Source organism: Melanaphis sacchari, unplaced genomic scaffold (assembly GCF_002803265.2).
Source record: "Melanaphis sacchari strain LSU unplaced genomic scaffold, SCAv2.0 Contig0_pilon_pilon, whole genome shotgun sequence".
NCBI classification, from domain to species: domain Eukaryota; kingdom Metazoa; phylum Arthropoda; class Insecta; order Hemiptera; family Aphididae; genus Melanaphis; species Melanaphis sacchari.
In genome coordinates this window covers 9,835,223-9,853,988 of record NW_020270366.1, presented here as the reverse complement: position 1 = coordinate 9,853,988, position 18,766 = coordinate 9,835,223, and the positions used below count along the sequence as shown (strand labels likewise).

General features: G+C 23.2%; 2 protein-coding genes across 4 annotated transcripts; both read right to left on the bottom strand.

The window, feature by feature from the left end:
• On the bottom strand, window positions 1-6,869 carry LOC112593297 (zinc finger protein 131-like). 3 transcript variants are annotated; one of them, XM_025337679.1, is made up of 5 exons: window positions 6,777-6,869; window positions 2,986-3,213; window positions 2,190-2,366; window positions 1,106-1,391; window positions 173-477 (listed from the first exon to the last, which is right to left on the bottom strand). In XM_025337679.1, the coding sequence occupies exons 2-5, from the start codon at window positions 3,187-3,189 to the stop codon at window positions 173-175; spliced, it is 972 nt and encodes a 323-aa protein (XP_025193464.1). In that variant the 5' UTR covers window positions 3,190-3,213; window positions 6,777-6,869. The 3 variants fall into 3 exon arrangements, with proteins under 3 accessions (XP_025193477.1, XP_025193464.1, XP_025193471.1); XM_025337686.1 differs by lacking the exon at window positions 6,777-6,869 and adding an exon at window positions 6,692-6,776; XM_025337692.1 differs by lacking the exon at window positions 6,777-6,869 and having other exon boundaries at window positions 1-477; window positions 2,986-3,189.
• A 4,543-nt stretch (window positions 6,870-11,412) lies between these two features.
• Window positions 11,413-18,653, bottom strand: LOC112597243 (eukaryotic translation initiation factor 2-alpha kinase). Its single transcript, XM_025343212.1, has 15 exons — window positions 18,413-18,653; window positions 18,223-18,349; window positions 17,873-18,023; window positions 17,622-17,805; window positions 16,962-17,130; window positions 16,775-16,903; window positions 16,398-16,521; window positions 14,497-14,595; window positions 14,162-14,442; window positions 13,818-14,077; window positions 13,579-13,728; window positions 12,593-13,103; window positions 11,930-12,103; window positions 11,701-11,865; window positions 11,413-11,622 (listed from the first exon to the last, which is right to left on the bottom strand). Exons 1-15 carry the CDS (start codon window positions 18,529-18,531, stop codon window positions 11,440-11,442), a joined length of 2,826 nt encoding a protein of 941 aa, XP_025198997.1. The 5' UTR covers window positions 18,532-18,653; the 3' UTR covers window positions 11,413-11,439.
• Window positions 18,654-18,766: the final 113 nt, after the last annotated feature.

Genomic DNA, 18,766 nt, shown 5'->3' with positions numbered 1-18,766 from the left:
TCAACAACAGCTTATAAATTTTAACAATATATAACAATAACAATCAAACACTCACACAATAAAAATAACAGGTCAACGATTAATATGGATATAACTAGAAGAAAAATTAACTAAAGGGTAACAACAATAAATTAAATAATAACAATAAATGTATCATGCGTATTTTTTTGGGTCAAGTTGATGGAAGCTTGTTTACATTGTGTGAAGAATCTACTGTAGATGAATTATCCGCAGTTGTATTATTATTGTTGGGACGTGGATGTCTATAAGATACATGTTTCCTTAATGCATCCCTGGATCGAGAAACATGACTACACACTGAACAAGCATACTGTGCATTTTGGTGGGTTTCCATATGAACGCGCAAATTGTAATGATTACTAAGCTGTTTACCGCAAATGAAACACATTGTATAAAGCTTGGATACTGGTGTTCGCGATTTATTATTATCTGACTGTGAACCCTGTACAACTGGACCTATAAATCGTACATAGTTTAATAGTGGAGTAGTAGATACAATAAAACTATTTGTATTAATAAACATTATAATATCAGGTGAATGTTAGATAAATATAAAATTTTAAAAATATACCATAACTTTTAATTGGTATAAGCATAATAAAGAATTTAAATACTAATAAGTAAAATAATATTAAACTTAGGTTAATGCTAGAAATTGAATATTACTTAATACTAATTCATAATTAGTCTTAGACTAACTCTTATGCTTTTAAGACTTAACATATTACACTGCTTATTAAAATAATATGATACATAAAGCTTATTTATATAACATAACAAATATTTTTGCTTTTTTAATTACTCCACTTAAGGTCCATTAATAAAATGTACCCTAGGGCCTAGACAGATAACCTATTTGCAAAAGTATTATGTAAAAGTATACCAATTTAACAAAATAAAAATTATTGTTAGAAATGTTATCATGGCTATTTAGTACATTATTAAGTTACTCCTATTATATTTTATAAAATACTTAAAAATTATTAAGTATTCCAACAGTCATACAATTGTATTAAATCACATTAGTTAATATAAAATGATTATTTTAATTTCATAATATTAATAATTAATAAAAAATGCATACCTTGAACTAAATCTGTAGGTGTTGGAGCTTCTTCACCATAAGATACATTTATTTCTGATGTGGACGGTTTATGGTCAACAGTAGTTGCTAAGTTTACAGTATCATCTTGATTATCATTTTCTGGAACACGCTTACTTAGATCTTGAGCAACATCTAGATCAGCAAAAACTTCAGTTTCACTCATTGTTGGTCTTGAAATCACTCTATTAAAGGATTCTGATTCTTCAACTCGCGGCCTTTTCCATTTTGATGATTTCTCAAATGTGCCAGATGTATAACCAGGTACCTGATAAATAGTTTTAAAATTTTTCTAAAATATTAACTTAAATGTAATTAAAAATTATTATGAATTGCACTGGCATTGGTGTAAGAATTCATTACTATTATAGATTTAATAAAATATTATTATTTAAAATAATGTTATTACAGTAAAACCTCGATTATTCATTAACCCACCATCATAATGGTATTGTAAATTATGAACAGAAATTTGCATGCTCATATAATGAGTATTTTATGAACATTTAGAAAAATAAAAAAATATATCTATGAAAAAAATCTCAGGATTTATACAAATAAACTAAAATAGCTATTTTTTTAATTTATGTTATTTAATCAGCATAATACACATTAAAACATACAATATTAAAATTAATATAGGTAAAACAAATATAAAATATATGAAAATAATTTTTTTATTTTATCCGTCACTCTGTTGGTCCCTTTTATGACAGTTAATCAAGGTTTTACTGTAGATTGTAAATTTTGAAGATTATTTTTTACAAAAATCTAACAATTAATAAATAATCATTTAATATGCATCATATTTATATGATCTGAATAAATAAAAAACATTTTATTTTATATATATATATTAGATAATAAAATGAAAAATAATTTTAAAAAAAATGTAATTATACTTAGCATCTAAAAATTAAAACTATCCCTTTTAAATTTTATTTCCATATTTTTAGTTTTCAAAAATTGAATTTTAATATTACAGTAAATAATAATAACAAGAGTTGTGAAAATTAATAAGGTATTCAAGCTATACAATTTAAAACTTTAAAAAATTAATACCTACATTAGAAAACTCAGCCAAGCCTTTAATGTGTAATGTATCAGCCATCGAAAGCATGCTAGCTAGTTGATGTTCATAAACATTTACTTCACCGCTGTACATAAATGTGACTAGAGCACAGAGATCAGTAAATTCAACGCCAGGCAAAACTATCACAGGATGATGACTTGCTCCTAATTCCTTTAACAATAATAATCAGATTTTCAAATTAATTCATATATATATATAAGTATAATACCATTATATAAATTAAGAAGAATATTATATTTACTTAAATTAGACTAAAAATTATTAACTCTATAAAATGTTATTTAATAATTCTTAAATATAAAATAAAATAATATGGTCTAAATGATAAAATTTAGAATATGGAACTTAAAAGTAATATATTACAACAACAAAAAAAACTTTGCAATTTTAGTCTTGACATTGCAATATTGAAATAAAAAGATTTACAAATCAAACTATAAGTCATTTAGTTCAGTTAAAATATTTAAAATTTTCTAGCAGTTAATTTTGAAAAAACAGTTTGTAACATCACTAATAATACTGCAAAAACTTTATATATTTTATGATACAAAAATAACCTAATATTTCTATTAAATAATAAGATCTGTAATAATCTCTTATTTTAAATTATTATGTGTAAAAAAACTGTGTAGTATATATATATAATATATATGAAATAATTAAAATATATTTATAAGTAGAGGTAACATAAATTTAGAAATAAAATATTATAAATTAATTAACAATTTGATTGAGTCTTAGTTTTATAAAAAAATAAAATATTTCTTACTTTTGTGAGAGCTTTAAATAATTGTTTGAAATAATCACTACATGCAGACAAAACAACACGATGTGCTTTAAGTGTTCTCAAACCAGCACATAATGTAACATCAGTCAGATCATCATGGTTTAAAAGCTGAGGCAGAGTTGACATAAGTGAACTTTGATAATTATGCCATCTGAGACAGAACTGTTGCGACTCCTCAGCACTCATTCTGTGAATATAGTTTTTACGTAACTGAAAATAATTTTTTTATTTTAACAATTTTATATTACACAAATACAACAGTTATTTTACTATTATTTTTTTTTTTTAATTATATTAAAAAAAGTTCAATATGACATTGGTTAGTTTCCAGAAGTGTATAAATGTATTTATAATTTATCAAATTGATTAACCTTTATCTACTTTTTATGTTTATCTTGATAGACTTATGATTTTATTTTATTTAGTTATTATTTAAACAAATATTTTTAAACTTTAGGTTATTTGAATTTAATTTAATCTAACATTAAAATTTTCTTTTAAGTCTTTTCAATATTCACAAAACATAAGCATTTGACTTTTCAATAGTATATTTAAAAATGGTTAAATTAATATTTTAACTATATATATATATAATACAAACATATAATATTATTTTTGTAATCCAGAGTTAAAAATATTTAAATAGTAATAGTATAAAAAAAAAAAAAAATTGGTCTACCAAGATAAACATACAAAACAGATAAAAGGTAATAAATTTGATAAGTTCAAATCAACATAACATAATACACTTCTGGAATCTAACCAATGCCATATTGAAACAACTTCAATACAATTAATTCATCTCATTATAGAAGAAAAAACTATTTTAAAGATTAAAATAATTAAACAAAACACAGATAAAATCAATTGAACTGAAAACCTTGAACACTACTATCTATGCACAGTATGGTATTAATTTTCTATTTTATATTCACTTGTATATCAATATTTAAACCTTCTTTAATAATGTGCTAAATACTAATATTATTTAACATATTTATAAGTAGATATAACAGTATTAAAATATGTAAGGTATAACTTACAAATAATAAGATATATATACTAAAAAATGTATCGATATTAAAATTTATAAATCTAATTTAAAGAATGTGTTCACAACTATAACACTATTTCTATGATTCTATTTACAACTACTAACATGGAATATGTCTTAGTATGTCATGTGACATAAATCACTATTTTATAGGGTAAGTGTGGTAATTAGAAAAAAATATAGGTAAATAAGACTAGGATAAAAAATCTTGAAAGTCATTGAAAAAATTATTTAATGTATAATATTATTGATATTATACTAAAAAAATAATAATAATAATTTTACAAATATTTTGAATTAAATGTAATAATAACATACCTACACATTGATAAATAAATCACTGAACTATTAATATTATTAATTAATTTTATATATTGTATCAGATGGGTACACTAAAAAAATATATTTCTAACTTTTTAAAACAAATCAATCAAAACAATATACTTAATAAATAATAAAGAAAATTCAAATTCAAAATATAAGAAGGAGGTATTTTAAATCTAAATGAAACGATGAATATAAATATTTTACTATGATGTGTTTTTTTAAAATATTTTACAGCTTGTCATCACCTTATGAAGCAGTAAAAAAACTTCAATCAATATCAATCTTATCTAGTAAGAAATTTAATCTAGTTGATAATTTGATTAGTCATAGGAAAAAATGCCTAGTTCTTTTCTTAATAATTAGGAAAAAAAATCATAGTAAAATGGTAATATTTATAAAAATATTGATTTCTTATTTTGTAGAATTTAAAAAATAAAAAACTGTACAGTATATATACTTGAAATTACCACAACATTTTTATTAACATTTTGTATACACTTAATAATTGCAAGAAGAGGTTTTGAGTGTGTCTGGGCACCTCCTGACATATAATTGAGGATCTAAGTCTCAGAATAAAAGGCCATATTTTATCTAAATAAAATGTCATTTTTGTAAAATATTGTGTATAAAAAAGTCATGTTCCATATTAATTAAAAAAAAATATAACATGCAATATTTTTTTATTTACATGTCAAAACCTATAATCATGTTATAGCAGGTAAAAACTAAAAACTAAAATATAATTGAGTAAGTCATTGAGTTAAATTTTATACGATTTGGAAAATTAACGTATTTGATATTAATTATAAAAATAAAAGTATTATGACCACTTTATGAAATTTACAAACACTGTACCAATGTATTTATATTTATTTTAAATTAAAATCAGATCTTAAAAATAACAGGAAAAAATTATAAAGAAACTGAGTTGAAAAAATAATCTTTTAATACCTAGATATATTTTACCTAAAAACATAAATATACTATTAAAACTAGTCAACTTTTGTAAAATTTTAAAAACAAAAAAAAAAAAAAAATAATTGAAATCCAAATTAAATTTTTTTTAAATTTAAATTTTTGATTCTTGACTTTTATCCTGTTGATTAATTTAGAATTTATACACCAATAGTTTTGAGTCATAAAAAATTATATTTTAATTGCAATAATTACCACTTAAGTTGCCATTAATTAATTTTTCTACTAAATTACTGTATATTTATAAATTTGGATTAATAAAACATTGATTTAATTCTAATTAAGTTTATTATAATACCTATAAACTAAGATTTTTTTCTTGTCATATTTTATTATTTAAACAAAATATAAATAGGGTAAAAAATCATTATATATACATCCAAGTAAAATTAAAATAAAATAATTAATAGTAATTAAAAAGTAAATAAATTCATATATTAATTTAGATTTATTTATTAATGAATTTAATGATTTAAGTAAAATATCATTATAAATATAAATTTGTAATTTTTGTACTTTATTGTATTTAAATATTATAATAATAAAAACGAAGTAATATACATTTAGTTAATTGGCTAATTGAAAAAGAGTCCAGACTAAGAAAATAGTTAAAAATATTGTAGACTCCTTTGAATAGGCATACGCACTCATGGATATAATTCGGTATTTAAATAACAAAATAAATTGTTATGTATTATGGCATTATAGAAAAAAAGAATAAGTACTTTTTATAATTTAAATAAATGATATTTATTTATAACCTATGTACATAATCGGTAAAAAATGTTTTTTAAGATATTTCAGAAATTGTAATTTATAGTAGTTGAAATAAACAGATATGACATATGACATAGCTATTTAATAAATTTGATTAATTATAAATTTGATGACAAATACTTTAAGAACAATTGGTAAACAGTAAAGCACTTTTACAATTATCAATTTATTTTTTATAACAAAAATGAATTTATAACAAACAAATTCATTTTTGTTTAGTAATGAAATTATTTCAAACAGAAATAAATAGTAAATATAATTTAATACAAATACTTAACATAGGTAAGCATGAAAAAAATTCTTACCTTGATTGAAATATTTTAAAATAAAGATTATAAACAAAAACAAAGAAATTAAAATATCGTATGACAAAAGAATCAAGATTATGAGGACCCAGAAAATTTGAATTTGATCCAGCCCAATCTAAATTTATAATTCTGGATATGCTGGAAATAGGATTTTTGGACATCAGCCAATCAGAACAAATACTTTATCTTGACCACGGAAATGTTGAATTTTATAACTGGTTCATATTTTACTCATGAATCATCTTACCTTTTATTCCAACTGATGGACTTTACTAGTTTTATTCGCAAAACTCAATATTTAATTTAGATACAAAGTATAAACAAAAACTTACTTTTTTGGAAAATTAAAACAAATCTTCAATCAAATTTTACAAGCACTAGCACAATTTTTTTTTTATTTTTTACAATTTTTTTTTTCAAGTGCACTTGGAGTTTTTGATAAGGTTAAAGAAAAACACGTCACGTGATAAAAAAACAGCTGCTTTTTCATGTATATACATAATTGCATTTCATTGCGAAAATGGCGGGAAGACGTAATTAGAACATTTAGATAAAAATGTATTTATTATAATTACTAAAAATAAAATTATTATTATATTAATCTTATTTTATATTTTATTAATCTGTGCTAAAACTTTTTCAATAATTAATTTTACCAAATATCCTATGTATGGAAGATTTTCCGACTTTTAATATTCATGACACATAATTTTTTGTATAGTCCAAGTTTTGACCCTCACTTACAAAAATTTCAATTGTTTTTATTTAATTTTTTAGAAATCATAATTTAATATTTTTTCATAAAAATAATAAACCCATTACAGTTATACATCAAATATTGCTGAAAATATATTTAATTTTATAATATTTACAAGAAAAACTCTGCAAATCATAAATTATATCCTACACGGCTACACATCTACTTGAGTGCCTATCTATTATTAGTCACAATTAAGTAATTATACATAATACACTTGTAAAATCAATTTATTTATCAATCTTTTAGATCATAAAAAAGCTTAATTTTCAACTTGAGAACTGAGAAGTGGTTTTTGGTACCTAACAAATTAGATCTATAATAAGTACATTTACTCAAAAGTAAACATTTCCTGGATAGTGGATAGTAAAAATATTTTTTCATCAATCAAAGAAAATATTCGTGGAAACGTATATTATGAATTTCATTATAATTTTCAAAATGTGTTGATTCATTTTAAGGTATTATTTATTCATATTATGAAATTATTCATATTGTTTTATGGTGTTAACATTATTTAACTGAAAACTTAAAAATTAATACTTAACAATAATATAATTACTATAGTACTACCTATAGCAGTATTGGTATAAATATACATATATATTATTCTAATAATATAATTAATACAAATATACAATATTTTAGGAAAAAGTTTTATCAACCTAGCGTAATATCAATAATAAATTAAAAAACATTAGGTTATAGCTATTATATTATAATATTAAAAACACACCACGAAATGTATTTAGTGATTTAAACAGATCGTCTCGCTCAGAATCGTTTTTCATATGTAATAATAAATCAATAATCATTGAATTCAAATTCAACACGTCTATTATTATTCAAATATGTTAGTTCAATTCCATAAGTACATAGATAGGTACCTATAATATTTATTATTTAATTATTATAACATACAGCCAAAGTGGAACCGGTCTAAATGGCAGTGGATCTCATGTGAGAATGATGCACAGAACGACAAAAGCTGCGTGTTTTTTCACTAAATATAATGTGTAGGTATACGTATAATTAGGTATTACCGTATTTTATAATTTTAATCATGACAAAAAATTTGTTTAATAACCTACTTACAAATAAACCGGATTGGTTATGACAGAATATATTTAACAAAAACTCTACGAACGAGGTACACTTAAACCAATTTAAATCATAAATTAAAAACTATATAGGTAGGTAATTAAATAGAAACCCTCAAAGTTGCATCCAATTCACCAAATTGCCAAGCCAGTCTTATCCAAACGTGTATATGGAATAAAAAATAAAATGAATTGAGATACAAATAAATTTGAATGTTTGAAAAATATTGGTTTTTTTTTACATGAGTTGTATAATTATAATAAAGTTGTTATATCAAAAAAAAACTAGAAAAGAATTACATTTTTCAAAATTCATAATTACCTCAATCAGTGGTGTATTTTCAATAATTTCTTGAGAGGGGTAATTTTTTTAAAAATCATCTATTAAACTTTATCATATTAAATATATAGACTCTACATCGTTCAATTATCTAAAAATCCGTAATAAAATATTAAATTAACACGTTCAATACCGCGGCCTATTTTCCGTGCTGCTAACGAGTCGCCGTAATAAATTTTCGCTCAGTCGACTAAGTGTCGACATCAGTCACCGGCGCTCTACTATTGTTTTTTATGGATTGTAGACAATATTTTTATGATTTGTTTATCTAAAACTCTGTACACACATATAGTGGTTAGGTATTTTCTTATAATTTATAAATAATATTTTATTTAAAAACTACGACGTGTTGGACTGTTAATGCATATATAGATACATGTTTTTTTTATTCTGAGGGAGTTGAACCCATGGACTCTCCTTCCCCCGTAAATACATCATTGACCTCAATAACACGTTAAGTATTTATTTTTTTTTATTTTGAATGTTTTAAATTCTGAATGGATCGATAAATAAATTTTTGAACAAACTACAATGATTATGTGCCCTTTTTCTTTTGGTGCTGCTCTCATATGTGGACTACAAATGCATGCAGTCTACCATCATAAATGTAGACCGCATATAATCATAGCAGAAAAAAATACTTAATGATGATCAACCCCCTTCATCGAAAAACAGTGAAAATCATGGACAAAGAGTAGATGGACCTTGGATATTTGGTCTAAAAAAAGGTTCTAACTGCCAATGTTTTTATGTACTTCGAAAAAATAAAAATACATTACTTCCAATTATACAGCGAGAACGTGAAGTTGGCTCTGTTATTTACTCTGATGAGTGAACGGCTTGTAAATGTTTTTAATGGTAGTGGATATATTCATAAAGCGGTCAACCAATAGTAAAACTACGTGGATCCTTCGAAGGAGGTTCACATAATATCACACTCAAAGCATAGAGAGAACATGGCTGGATGCAAAGACAAAGATTATGAAAACAATGAGAGGTATAACTAAAAAACTACTTCAATCCCATCTCGACCTCTAATTTTGGAAGGTTGCTTGCAAATATGAACCTGCTATATTTGTAGCATTTCTGTGGGATATTAAAACAGTTTATTGCTAAAATTATTATTTATTATTTTTATATTTATTTTTTGACAATGTGGTTTTTATCACATCATTATTGACAGTTTATTTTACATTATTATTATTTTTTATATTAAAGTTTTTCATTTATTTCATGTCAATATATTATTATTATTACATTATAGTTTTCAAATTTAAGCTAATAAACACACATTATAATTATGAAAATATAAACTTGGCGTATAACAATAAATCTACATCTTACAAGGTAGACCGCATATGTAAGTAGAAACATGACGTTAGTCCACATGTGAGAGCAGCATCCCCTTTTCGTAAGTGAATTTTATAAATTAATAAAATTCTTCAGTCCACTATAATTTTAGAGTAGATTTAAGAAGTAAATTGCATATAGCTGATATTGTGGGTGGAAGGTCTATAGTAAAAAGTATGCCATAACTATCAAAATAATCGAGAAAAATATAAAATCAATAAAAACAATTAAAGTTAAACAAAAAATTATTATTATTATTATTATTTTTTTTAATTAAAAAATATTTGGCTCTTTTTGTGTTATTTATAGATAGGTACTTAAAGCTGCTTACTTGTTAAATACAAATTTTATTTTTATTTGTGAGCAAAAACATTTAAAAATTGAATAAAATGTTCCACATAAATTTTTCTTACAGTAAATAAAAAATAGAAAAATAGAAAAAAATAAATGCATTATTAAATAATATATATTTTAATATTTATAATATACTTAGCTGATAACATGTGACTCCATAATCAAAGTCAATGCCCCCCCCCCTTTATTCACTATCTCAAAGACCACTATTGAATATTTATATTTTGTAAATTGTATATTATTTCCTTACATAATTTTTTTTTTTTTTTTATTATTATTAATATTAATTAATTGTGAATTTAGATAAACAGGTCATAACATTATTGCATTTTTAATCTTTTTTTTTTTGTTGGCTTGGAGTTACTTATGAGCATTGAAAGATAATAATGCATTAGAATGGAAAAACAGTCGGTTATTGAAGTACTTGTAGAAGAATTTAGTTAGAGACAATGAGCATTTTTAAGCCATAGAGTAGGCCATAGCTGTAGGGAATAACTTAAGACATATAATAGAGCTTTTAAAATAATAAAAACTAGTAAGATATTTGCATCATACGTCAGATACGATTTAATAAGTTTTTTCAATACTTTTAAGAAAACTGTATTATAAGGAGACTGATTAAGCTGTACAAGAAAAGGAAGTTGATGGGTTTTAAGTTTTAATATGAAGCTGATAGTAGAATATTAACATAAAATAAGGAATCTAGTCGTAATGTTGAATATTTAAATAGAGAACATATTGGTTGTACAAGGTAGATATTTGATTACTTAAGCAGTAAGATTTTGTAAGGAATTTTTCAACAATCAGAATTTATTTATAAATATGAAAAATAAAAATAGTTTTCAAAATTATATTATAATTAGATAATCTAACAATAAACAGGTCTTTTATCAATGGTTATTTTAAAAGTATTTTTACAGTCTTTAAAACTAAGTAATAATAATAAATATTAATACTTAAATAGTTAAATATAAATTATTATCATATTTATTAAAAATTAAATAATTTAGGTAACTTATATAATATTTAATTAATTTTTAAGTTAATTAACAATAATATTTTAACACAAGAAATTATATACATATATACTATCATTAGTTTTTTAATACTTTAATAGCACTACTTTTTCTATTATATAGTTCAAATTCATAAGTGCTATCAGTTAATATAGGATCTGAATTTGAATCAAGAGTACTCAATGGTAGTCTAGCTCTAATACCAAATGTAGTTGGGCGTAATGATGGATTTGGTGATAACATTAAGCACAACAAATCATACTAAAAAAAAAAAATCAATGATAAATATTTTTAGTTGGTAAATACATTTTTAATTTTATTTTATAGGTATTCACTTACTTCATTTTTAAAATTTTTCAAAAACTGAGGAGGAAATATATAATTTCTAAGTTGAGTTAATGTTTGGTACCTTTCCATTTCAGTAGTAAAAGGATTGAGCAATTCAAAAAATATAACTCCAAGAGAATATATATCTACTTTATAATTATATGACTTCCCAGATATCTGTAATATATTTTTTTTTCAACAAAATTAGGTATTCTTAAATTTCTTATAATATATTATTTACCTGTTCTGGACTCATATACAATTGTGTACCAACACGATCAGTGTGTTGTTCATTTAACCATTTTTTTTTATTATCATGTATAGTCATCCCTTCATCAGATTCTATCATTTCTGTAACTAAACCAAAATCACCAATTTTGATTTGGCCATCTAATGAAAAGAATATATTTGAAGGCTAAAATAAAATAAATTATAATTAATTAATAAATAAATAAATAAACACATTATAACATTATACAGATTAAAGTTATAAAATAATATATATTTTTGATTTTGACCACCATACTAAAATAAAATATTTAACTAAACAAATGTCTTAAATTTGAAGTCCAAAAAGAGATAAACTAAAAATACTTCAAAATAGATATAAATATAAAAAGATTAAATATGGTAAGAAGGTAATTGCATTAAAATGATTTATTTAGTTAAATTAATTTTGATTTATTTAATTGAAAAAATGCGATTTCTAAATAGTCAAATATTCCTACAAAAAAAAAATAAATAAATAAATAAATGAATAAATGAATCTTAAATTGTTTACAATCCCCAATTTCATGTAAAATTATACTATTATTTAATAGGAAATAATTTTATAAATTTTATAAATTAAGCAAAATGTAATAAATAATAATTATTATAATTTATATGTAATAATTGTTCATACTTTTAAATCTCTATGTATTAATCCTTGCAAATGAACATATTCAACAGCTTGTATAATTTGACTAAAAATATTTAAAATATACTTCATATCTCTATTTTTAGTATTATCTTTCAACCATTCTCTTAAACTATTTTTATGGCAAAGTTGCATTTGTATGTATAAGTAATGTCTAGTTGTCTTTCGTTCACTATGAACATTACTTGTTGTATCACACTCAGATTTATGTCTTCGCCGTTTACTACCTTTAGTTAAGTTGTCTGAACTTATATCTAATATGCAATCTTTTTTATTACTGTCAGTTATTTGACTATCAAAAACAATAAAAGATGAATCACTTTTATCATTATATGATCGTAATGCATGAGGATTATTTAAAATGTCAGATAATTCTTCACTACTTTCTGGAAGCATTATCATTGTTGACAAACTTTTTGCTCGAACATGATGTTTATTTGGACAAAGATTAGTAACTTGTTTTTCACTAGTTATATTACTACTCATATCCATATCACTAGAAAACAAATACAATATTATAATACAAAAATATTATGACTATGTTAATCAAAATGTTAATTTAAAACTATTTAATTAATTAAAAGTATAAGCTAGGCTTTTATACAAATATTTTTTACGTGGTACAAAATGAAAATGACAAGTATTAGGCCTAGGTACTGATAATACTATACAACAATTCATTAATTTTCCTTAAGAAATTTTGGTTTTCATTATTTTTTCGACCTGTGTGCTACAAACAGTATGAACTACAGTCTAGATTTAACTGGTTGCCTAATTGATTAGTATGGTAAGTATTGGTGAGTATAATTTAAAATTTTTTAAAAAAAATATTAATAACCACAAAAAAAAATTCATTACTTACATAGATAAAAAAATCAAACATTTTAAGATAAATACTTTTTTGTTTACTAATTTATTAATACACAGTGAAAAAATTATGAGTAATGAGTATTAATTTTGATATTATTTACCCAGACTTTTGCAACCAATCATCATCAAGTTTTTCTTGCCAGCCACTAGGAGGTTCTTCAAGCCAAGTATTGAAATACCGAACAATGTGTTGATGATCCAACTTTGCTAATGCTTTAACTTCACGAAGTACACGATTTCTAGATTCTTCTCTAATAACATATCAGTTAAATTTAAAAAGGTATTGTAAAGTTTATTAAATATTATAATAATTTGTAATATTCTAGTACTATCATCTTACTGTGATGGTAAAGGTATCCTTTTAATGGCATAGTGGCAGTCATCAATTTTATTTCGAGCCTCAAATACTATTCCAAAACCTCCTTTTCCTAAACAATGGATTGGTTCAAAATCTTGTAAGTATCGTGATTTAAACTCTACTACTGGAGGTAATTGTTTTTGAACAATACTGTTTAATGACAATTCAACGCCAGAATCTTTACAGCAATCAACTTTATTTTCAATCAGTTCTACAATTTTTTCAGCATCTTCATTTTTTTTCTGATATTAAAAATTACACAATTATTCATTTTAAATATAAAAAAAAATCTGTATGTATTTAAAATAAATGGTAATCAAACTTACTGAATGATTGCGAATAAAGGTAATTATTCGAGCTACACGAGATGGAATAAATATATTTATCAAAATGGCTGTTATAACACTTATAAATAATACTTCTTTCCACCAATACCACAGTGAAACAATAATTATTTCAACTGGCATTTCAAGCTCTTCTTCATATTTAATAATACTTTCTTGATTATTTTCAGTTTCATTTTCACTCTCAGTATTAAAACTTTTATATTTCTTTCCATCTGTTATTCTTTTTGTTTTTTTTGGTCCGTTAAGATAATAACCATTACCTAAGAAAAAAAAAAACTTAACATGCTAATGTTATCAAAATCTAAAAATATTACCATTGATGTATTCTGATGCATATAGTACTGATATAGCTGTAGTTTTAGATACATCATCTGTAGTTTGTACAGCTGAAGAACTTTTTGAAATTATTTGACCTTTTAAGTAACAACAATAAAACAGTTAGTATGCATTTTCTTTCTAAATAAATTCTATAATTTCTTCTGTTATTTAGTATAATCAGTAATTTAATTTATATTAATATTTTAATATTAACTACAGCAATAATTATTACTTGTTATATTTTCAAATTATAAGTATTATCAATCCTTCTGATAATTTAAATTTGTTAAATATATTGTAATCGTCTTAAAATTAGATATTATTCATTATACTTGACTAGGTTAGAAATTAAGATGATATTTTTTATTATATTTATTTATAAAATACAACTATATACGTTATAGTAATTATACTTTAAAGTATTTTTGTCATATAAACTATTATTTTGAAATATTAATTTTTTAAATTCAAAGTAAAGATATTTATTGATTTTAAGTTCATTTTTTCAATAAAATACACTATTTTGGCTAGAGTTCTTCAAAATAGAAACATTGTACTTTTTTTTTATTCAATCTTTGCTTATAAACTCTTAAATCATAGTTAACATTCATTGGTATTGACAACAATGATACAATAATAATAATTTTTAAATTACAGCTTAACTTATTCAAAAACATCTTAACATGATATAATACTGGTTAAACCATTGAAAAATTAAAAGGAAGAGACCAAGTCCTCATTCATAACTTTCACTTATTATCCACTAGTAAAATTAAATAATGTTATTCTTACAATCATTTAAGTTAAATATCAAGACTTAACTTTGACAAATAACCTATCGGACCTCTCTTACCTCAAAACGAAAAATAGCAAATATATGACTTTAGAGCTTCAATGCTTTGTCCTCATATTCAATCAAAATTATCAACTTCTTACACTCTTAATAAATTAAACTATGATTAGAACTATGTGGACATACGGTATCCAAGTATAGTTTTCAGTCAAACTCACAAATCTTAGATCACTCCAATATTTTCAGTACATGTGTCTTTGTCATATTGTCTTTGCTCTATGAACACAATGAACAATTACTTCTACAAATACTTCAATAACTAAACTCTAAACTAGCTAAAAAATCACTACTCACTCTTACCAAAAAACTAAAAATCATCAAAATCCTTTCATAACACTTCTTTTCTCTTGTACAAACCTCAACAACCTAAATAAGCGTCTTAAAAGATGCTGGCTTAGAGAGATACATGAAGTTGGCTGCCTAACTTCAAAATTTTAATCCAAGATTTTTCATTAATCAGTAAGTTACATGTATTTTTAAGCATAAATTATTAATTTAAAAATTCAGCTGTTTTCAATCATCATTAAAATTTAATTATAGCTAATTTATGCAAAACCCAGCCTTTTTGTCATTTATAAGTGTTTAACAAAGTCAAAATGTCATTCACAATTTGAAAAATATAGTATGCCGTTCTTCTCTTTATTAACTCTAAAAGGAAGTTAGCCATGATTCATAAAATTTTTTAAACTTTGACTATACTAAAATGTAGTACACAATTTGTAAATACTTTTAAGCACAAATTCAAATTTTATAAGCCATTCCTCATTTAATTACCTCTAAAAAGAAGTAAGTTATACTACATGAAGCTTTCATGTAACTAAATATATACATTAGTACCCATATATATTTATTGGTATTTAAAATAAGAAATTTTAGTGTTAAATATAATTATAGCAAATAGTTATTATTTAAAATGTCAAGTTTAAAAAGAATAAAATTAATCAAATAGGTATGCATTTAAAAATGTATATAATAAAAAAATAAGAATTTAATTTTAATAAATTTTAGAATACAACTATAACCATTTTTTATACAAACACTTACTAGAAACTGGTATTGGTTTCCAAGGAATTCTAGATTTATCTACTTCTTCCTCTTCAAGAAGAAGTGATTGTTGATATGAAGTTGGATTAATTGCAAATACTTTATCACTTTCTTGAATATACAACTGTGTAATATAGAATAAATGTATTACAACAAAGTAACAACATAAGTTATATTACTATATATATATGTTTTAGATTGCATAAAATATAATACATTGATTCATGAGTTATACATTGTTATTTGATGTTAAACTTTTAAAGAGACTGCAACATGAAACTTTAATATATATATATATATATATTTGTACAACTTAATATTAATATCAGAAAATCAATACAATTAAAAATTCATTAAGTTTATATAAATAACTGTACTTGTTTTTTATGCATCCCAAGATAAACTAAAGGATCTATAGAATTCACATTATGATCACTTTTAAATAAATCAATTGATTCCACTTTTCCGTGTTCAAATTTCCAAACATTTACAATGGGGGACTTCGACTAAAAAAATTTTAATTTCAAATAAATATAAATTAATTAAAATAAATGAACAAAATACTTTGTGAGTCCAAATAACTTCTTGAGGCCTGTCAAATGCTACTGCTGTTACAACTCCTTTAGGAATGTTTATTTTAAAATCGAGTTTGACACTAGGATTTGTAGTATGACAATTATTATTTAAATCCATAATTACTTTTATGTCATGTAACCCAACACTAAAATTCCATCTAAAACATTAAAAATAAAATTATTCTATAAAATATCATAAATTAAGAATATATGCTATATTGGTAAACTCACAATTTTAATTTTTTGTATTTAAGTTATAGACATGACATCAAACATAAATCTCAAGTAAAATAAATATTTAATACTTCAGTAGTTTTTTTTTTTGGAAAACTTTAGTTAAGTACAATTTATATACCTATATAAGTAATCATACATAGGTATAAATTTACTTATTCTTTTATTATACAGCAAATATAGTTTTGGGTAGGTATATATCTAAAAATATTTTTACGCCTCTGAGTTTTTAAATATTCATAATTGTATTTGTAAATAAAATTTGTGTTCTACAACATTTTGATTAATTGTTGTACTATACAGACTTCACTGATAAGCAAGGGGCCAATAGAAATTAATTTGAAAAGAAAAAAAATATTTAACTATGATATGTAAAATTGTAATAAATTAGTTTTAATTACAACTAAAACTTTACCTTTCTATTCCAGTACGAGGATCTGATGCTCGAACAGTTTGGGTTTGTCTCTGTAAAATTAAAATATTTCCATCTATGTTTGTGAAACTATTACTTGTAATATTATTACATTGAGCCATGTCACATGTATATAATAATTGACCAGTGTTCATATCAACACCATATGTTTGACTTATCTTTCCACCTTTATTTTTAAACAGAAATTTCTAGTCAAATTAACATATTTATTAAAAATCTTTGAAAAAACATACCTGATATTAATAAATCATCATTGTATCGAAAAGAAGATTTTAATAAAGAATCGACAGTGAATGGTATACGATCAAGATTTTCACCATCAAATTTGTACAAACTGCCACTCAATGATGGAATCATTCGTATCCAATGGCCATAGTTTGATAACTTTAAATAAAAGTATTTTAAATTAATAAAATATTATGTTCAACCATTAATGATTATCATTTTTTAAGTAGAAATTATATAAACCTAACTATATGACATAATATATTGTATTGTTCACTATCTAGTACCTTACACATTTTTACACACATAATAAATCATTTTAGCTCGTTTAATAGCCTAAGTTTTTTTTTTTTTTTACCTCTAGTTGGTCAATACTAGAAGACAACAATGCTCCTGGTTCAGTTGAAAATTCCCAAGCTTCTGTTCCACCGTCAGCAGTATTTAATGCTGTAATTTTTCCATCCAAGGTACTTATGAATATAAATCTGTCATGCATAAAACATTTAGATTAATAAAAATAATGAACTCTGTCTTCATTATTTACTCACTGTTTATTGGCATCACGATTTCCTGGGCAAACTGGTTCATCACAGAGGACAAACAAAGTTTGAACTCCAAAAACTATTAACACTACTTTAATATAATACTTTATTATAATTAAATTCATTGTTAACGAAATTCTTTAAAAAACTCAAGAGACATAATTCAAATAATTATAAAATCTAGTCAATGGCTTAGCTTAATGTGTTTACAAGACATAAATATTATTGATAATAATAATAATAATAATAATAACAGAGAATAAATAATATTATGCAGTAATAAATGATAATATTGCTGATTTACAAACATACAATCATCGAGATAAAAAAAAATATAGATAATTGGAAGACAGTACCCAC

What these genes read in the sequence shown, in the direction of transcription:
- LOC112593297 (XM_025337679.1), bottom strand. Translation starts at nt 3,189, where the DNA reads ATGAGTGCTGAGGAGTCGCAACAGTTCTGTCTCAGATGGCATAATTAT. An exon ending in GCTTGGCTGAGTTTTCTAAT is followed by an intron (nt 1,392 to 2,189) that starts GTAGGTATTAAT and finishes ACTATTTATCAG; the next exon opens with GTACCTGGTTATACATCTGG. An exon ending in ACCTACAGATTTAGTTCAAG is followed by an intron (nt 478 to 1,105) that starts GTATGCATTTTT and finishes TACGATTTATAG; the next exon opens with GTCCAGTTGTACAGGGTTCA.
- LOC112597243 (XM_025343212.1), bottom strand. Translation starts at nt 18,531, where the DNA reads ATGAATTTAATTATAATAAAGTATTATATTAAAGTAGTGTTAATAGTT. An exon ending in CCTCGTACTGGAATAGAAAG is followed by an intron (nt 17,131 to 17,621) that starts GTAAAGTTTTAG and finishes TTAATGTTTTAG; the next exon opens with ATGGAATTTTAGTGTTGGGT. An exon ending in CCTTTATTCGCAATCATTCA is followed by an intron (nt 14,078 to 14,161) that starts GTAAGTTTGATT and finishes TTTTAATATCAG; the next exon opens with AAAAAAAATGAAGATGCTGA.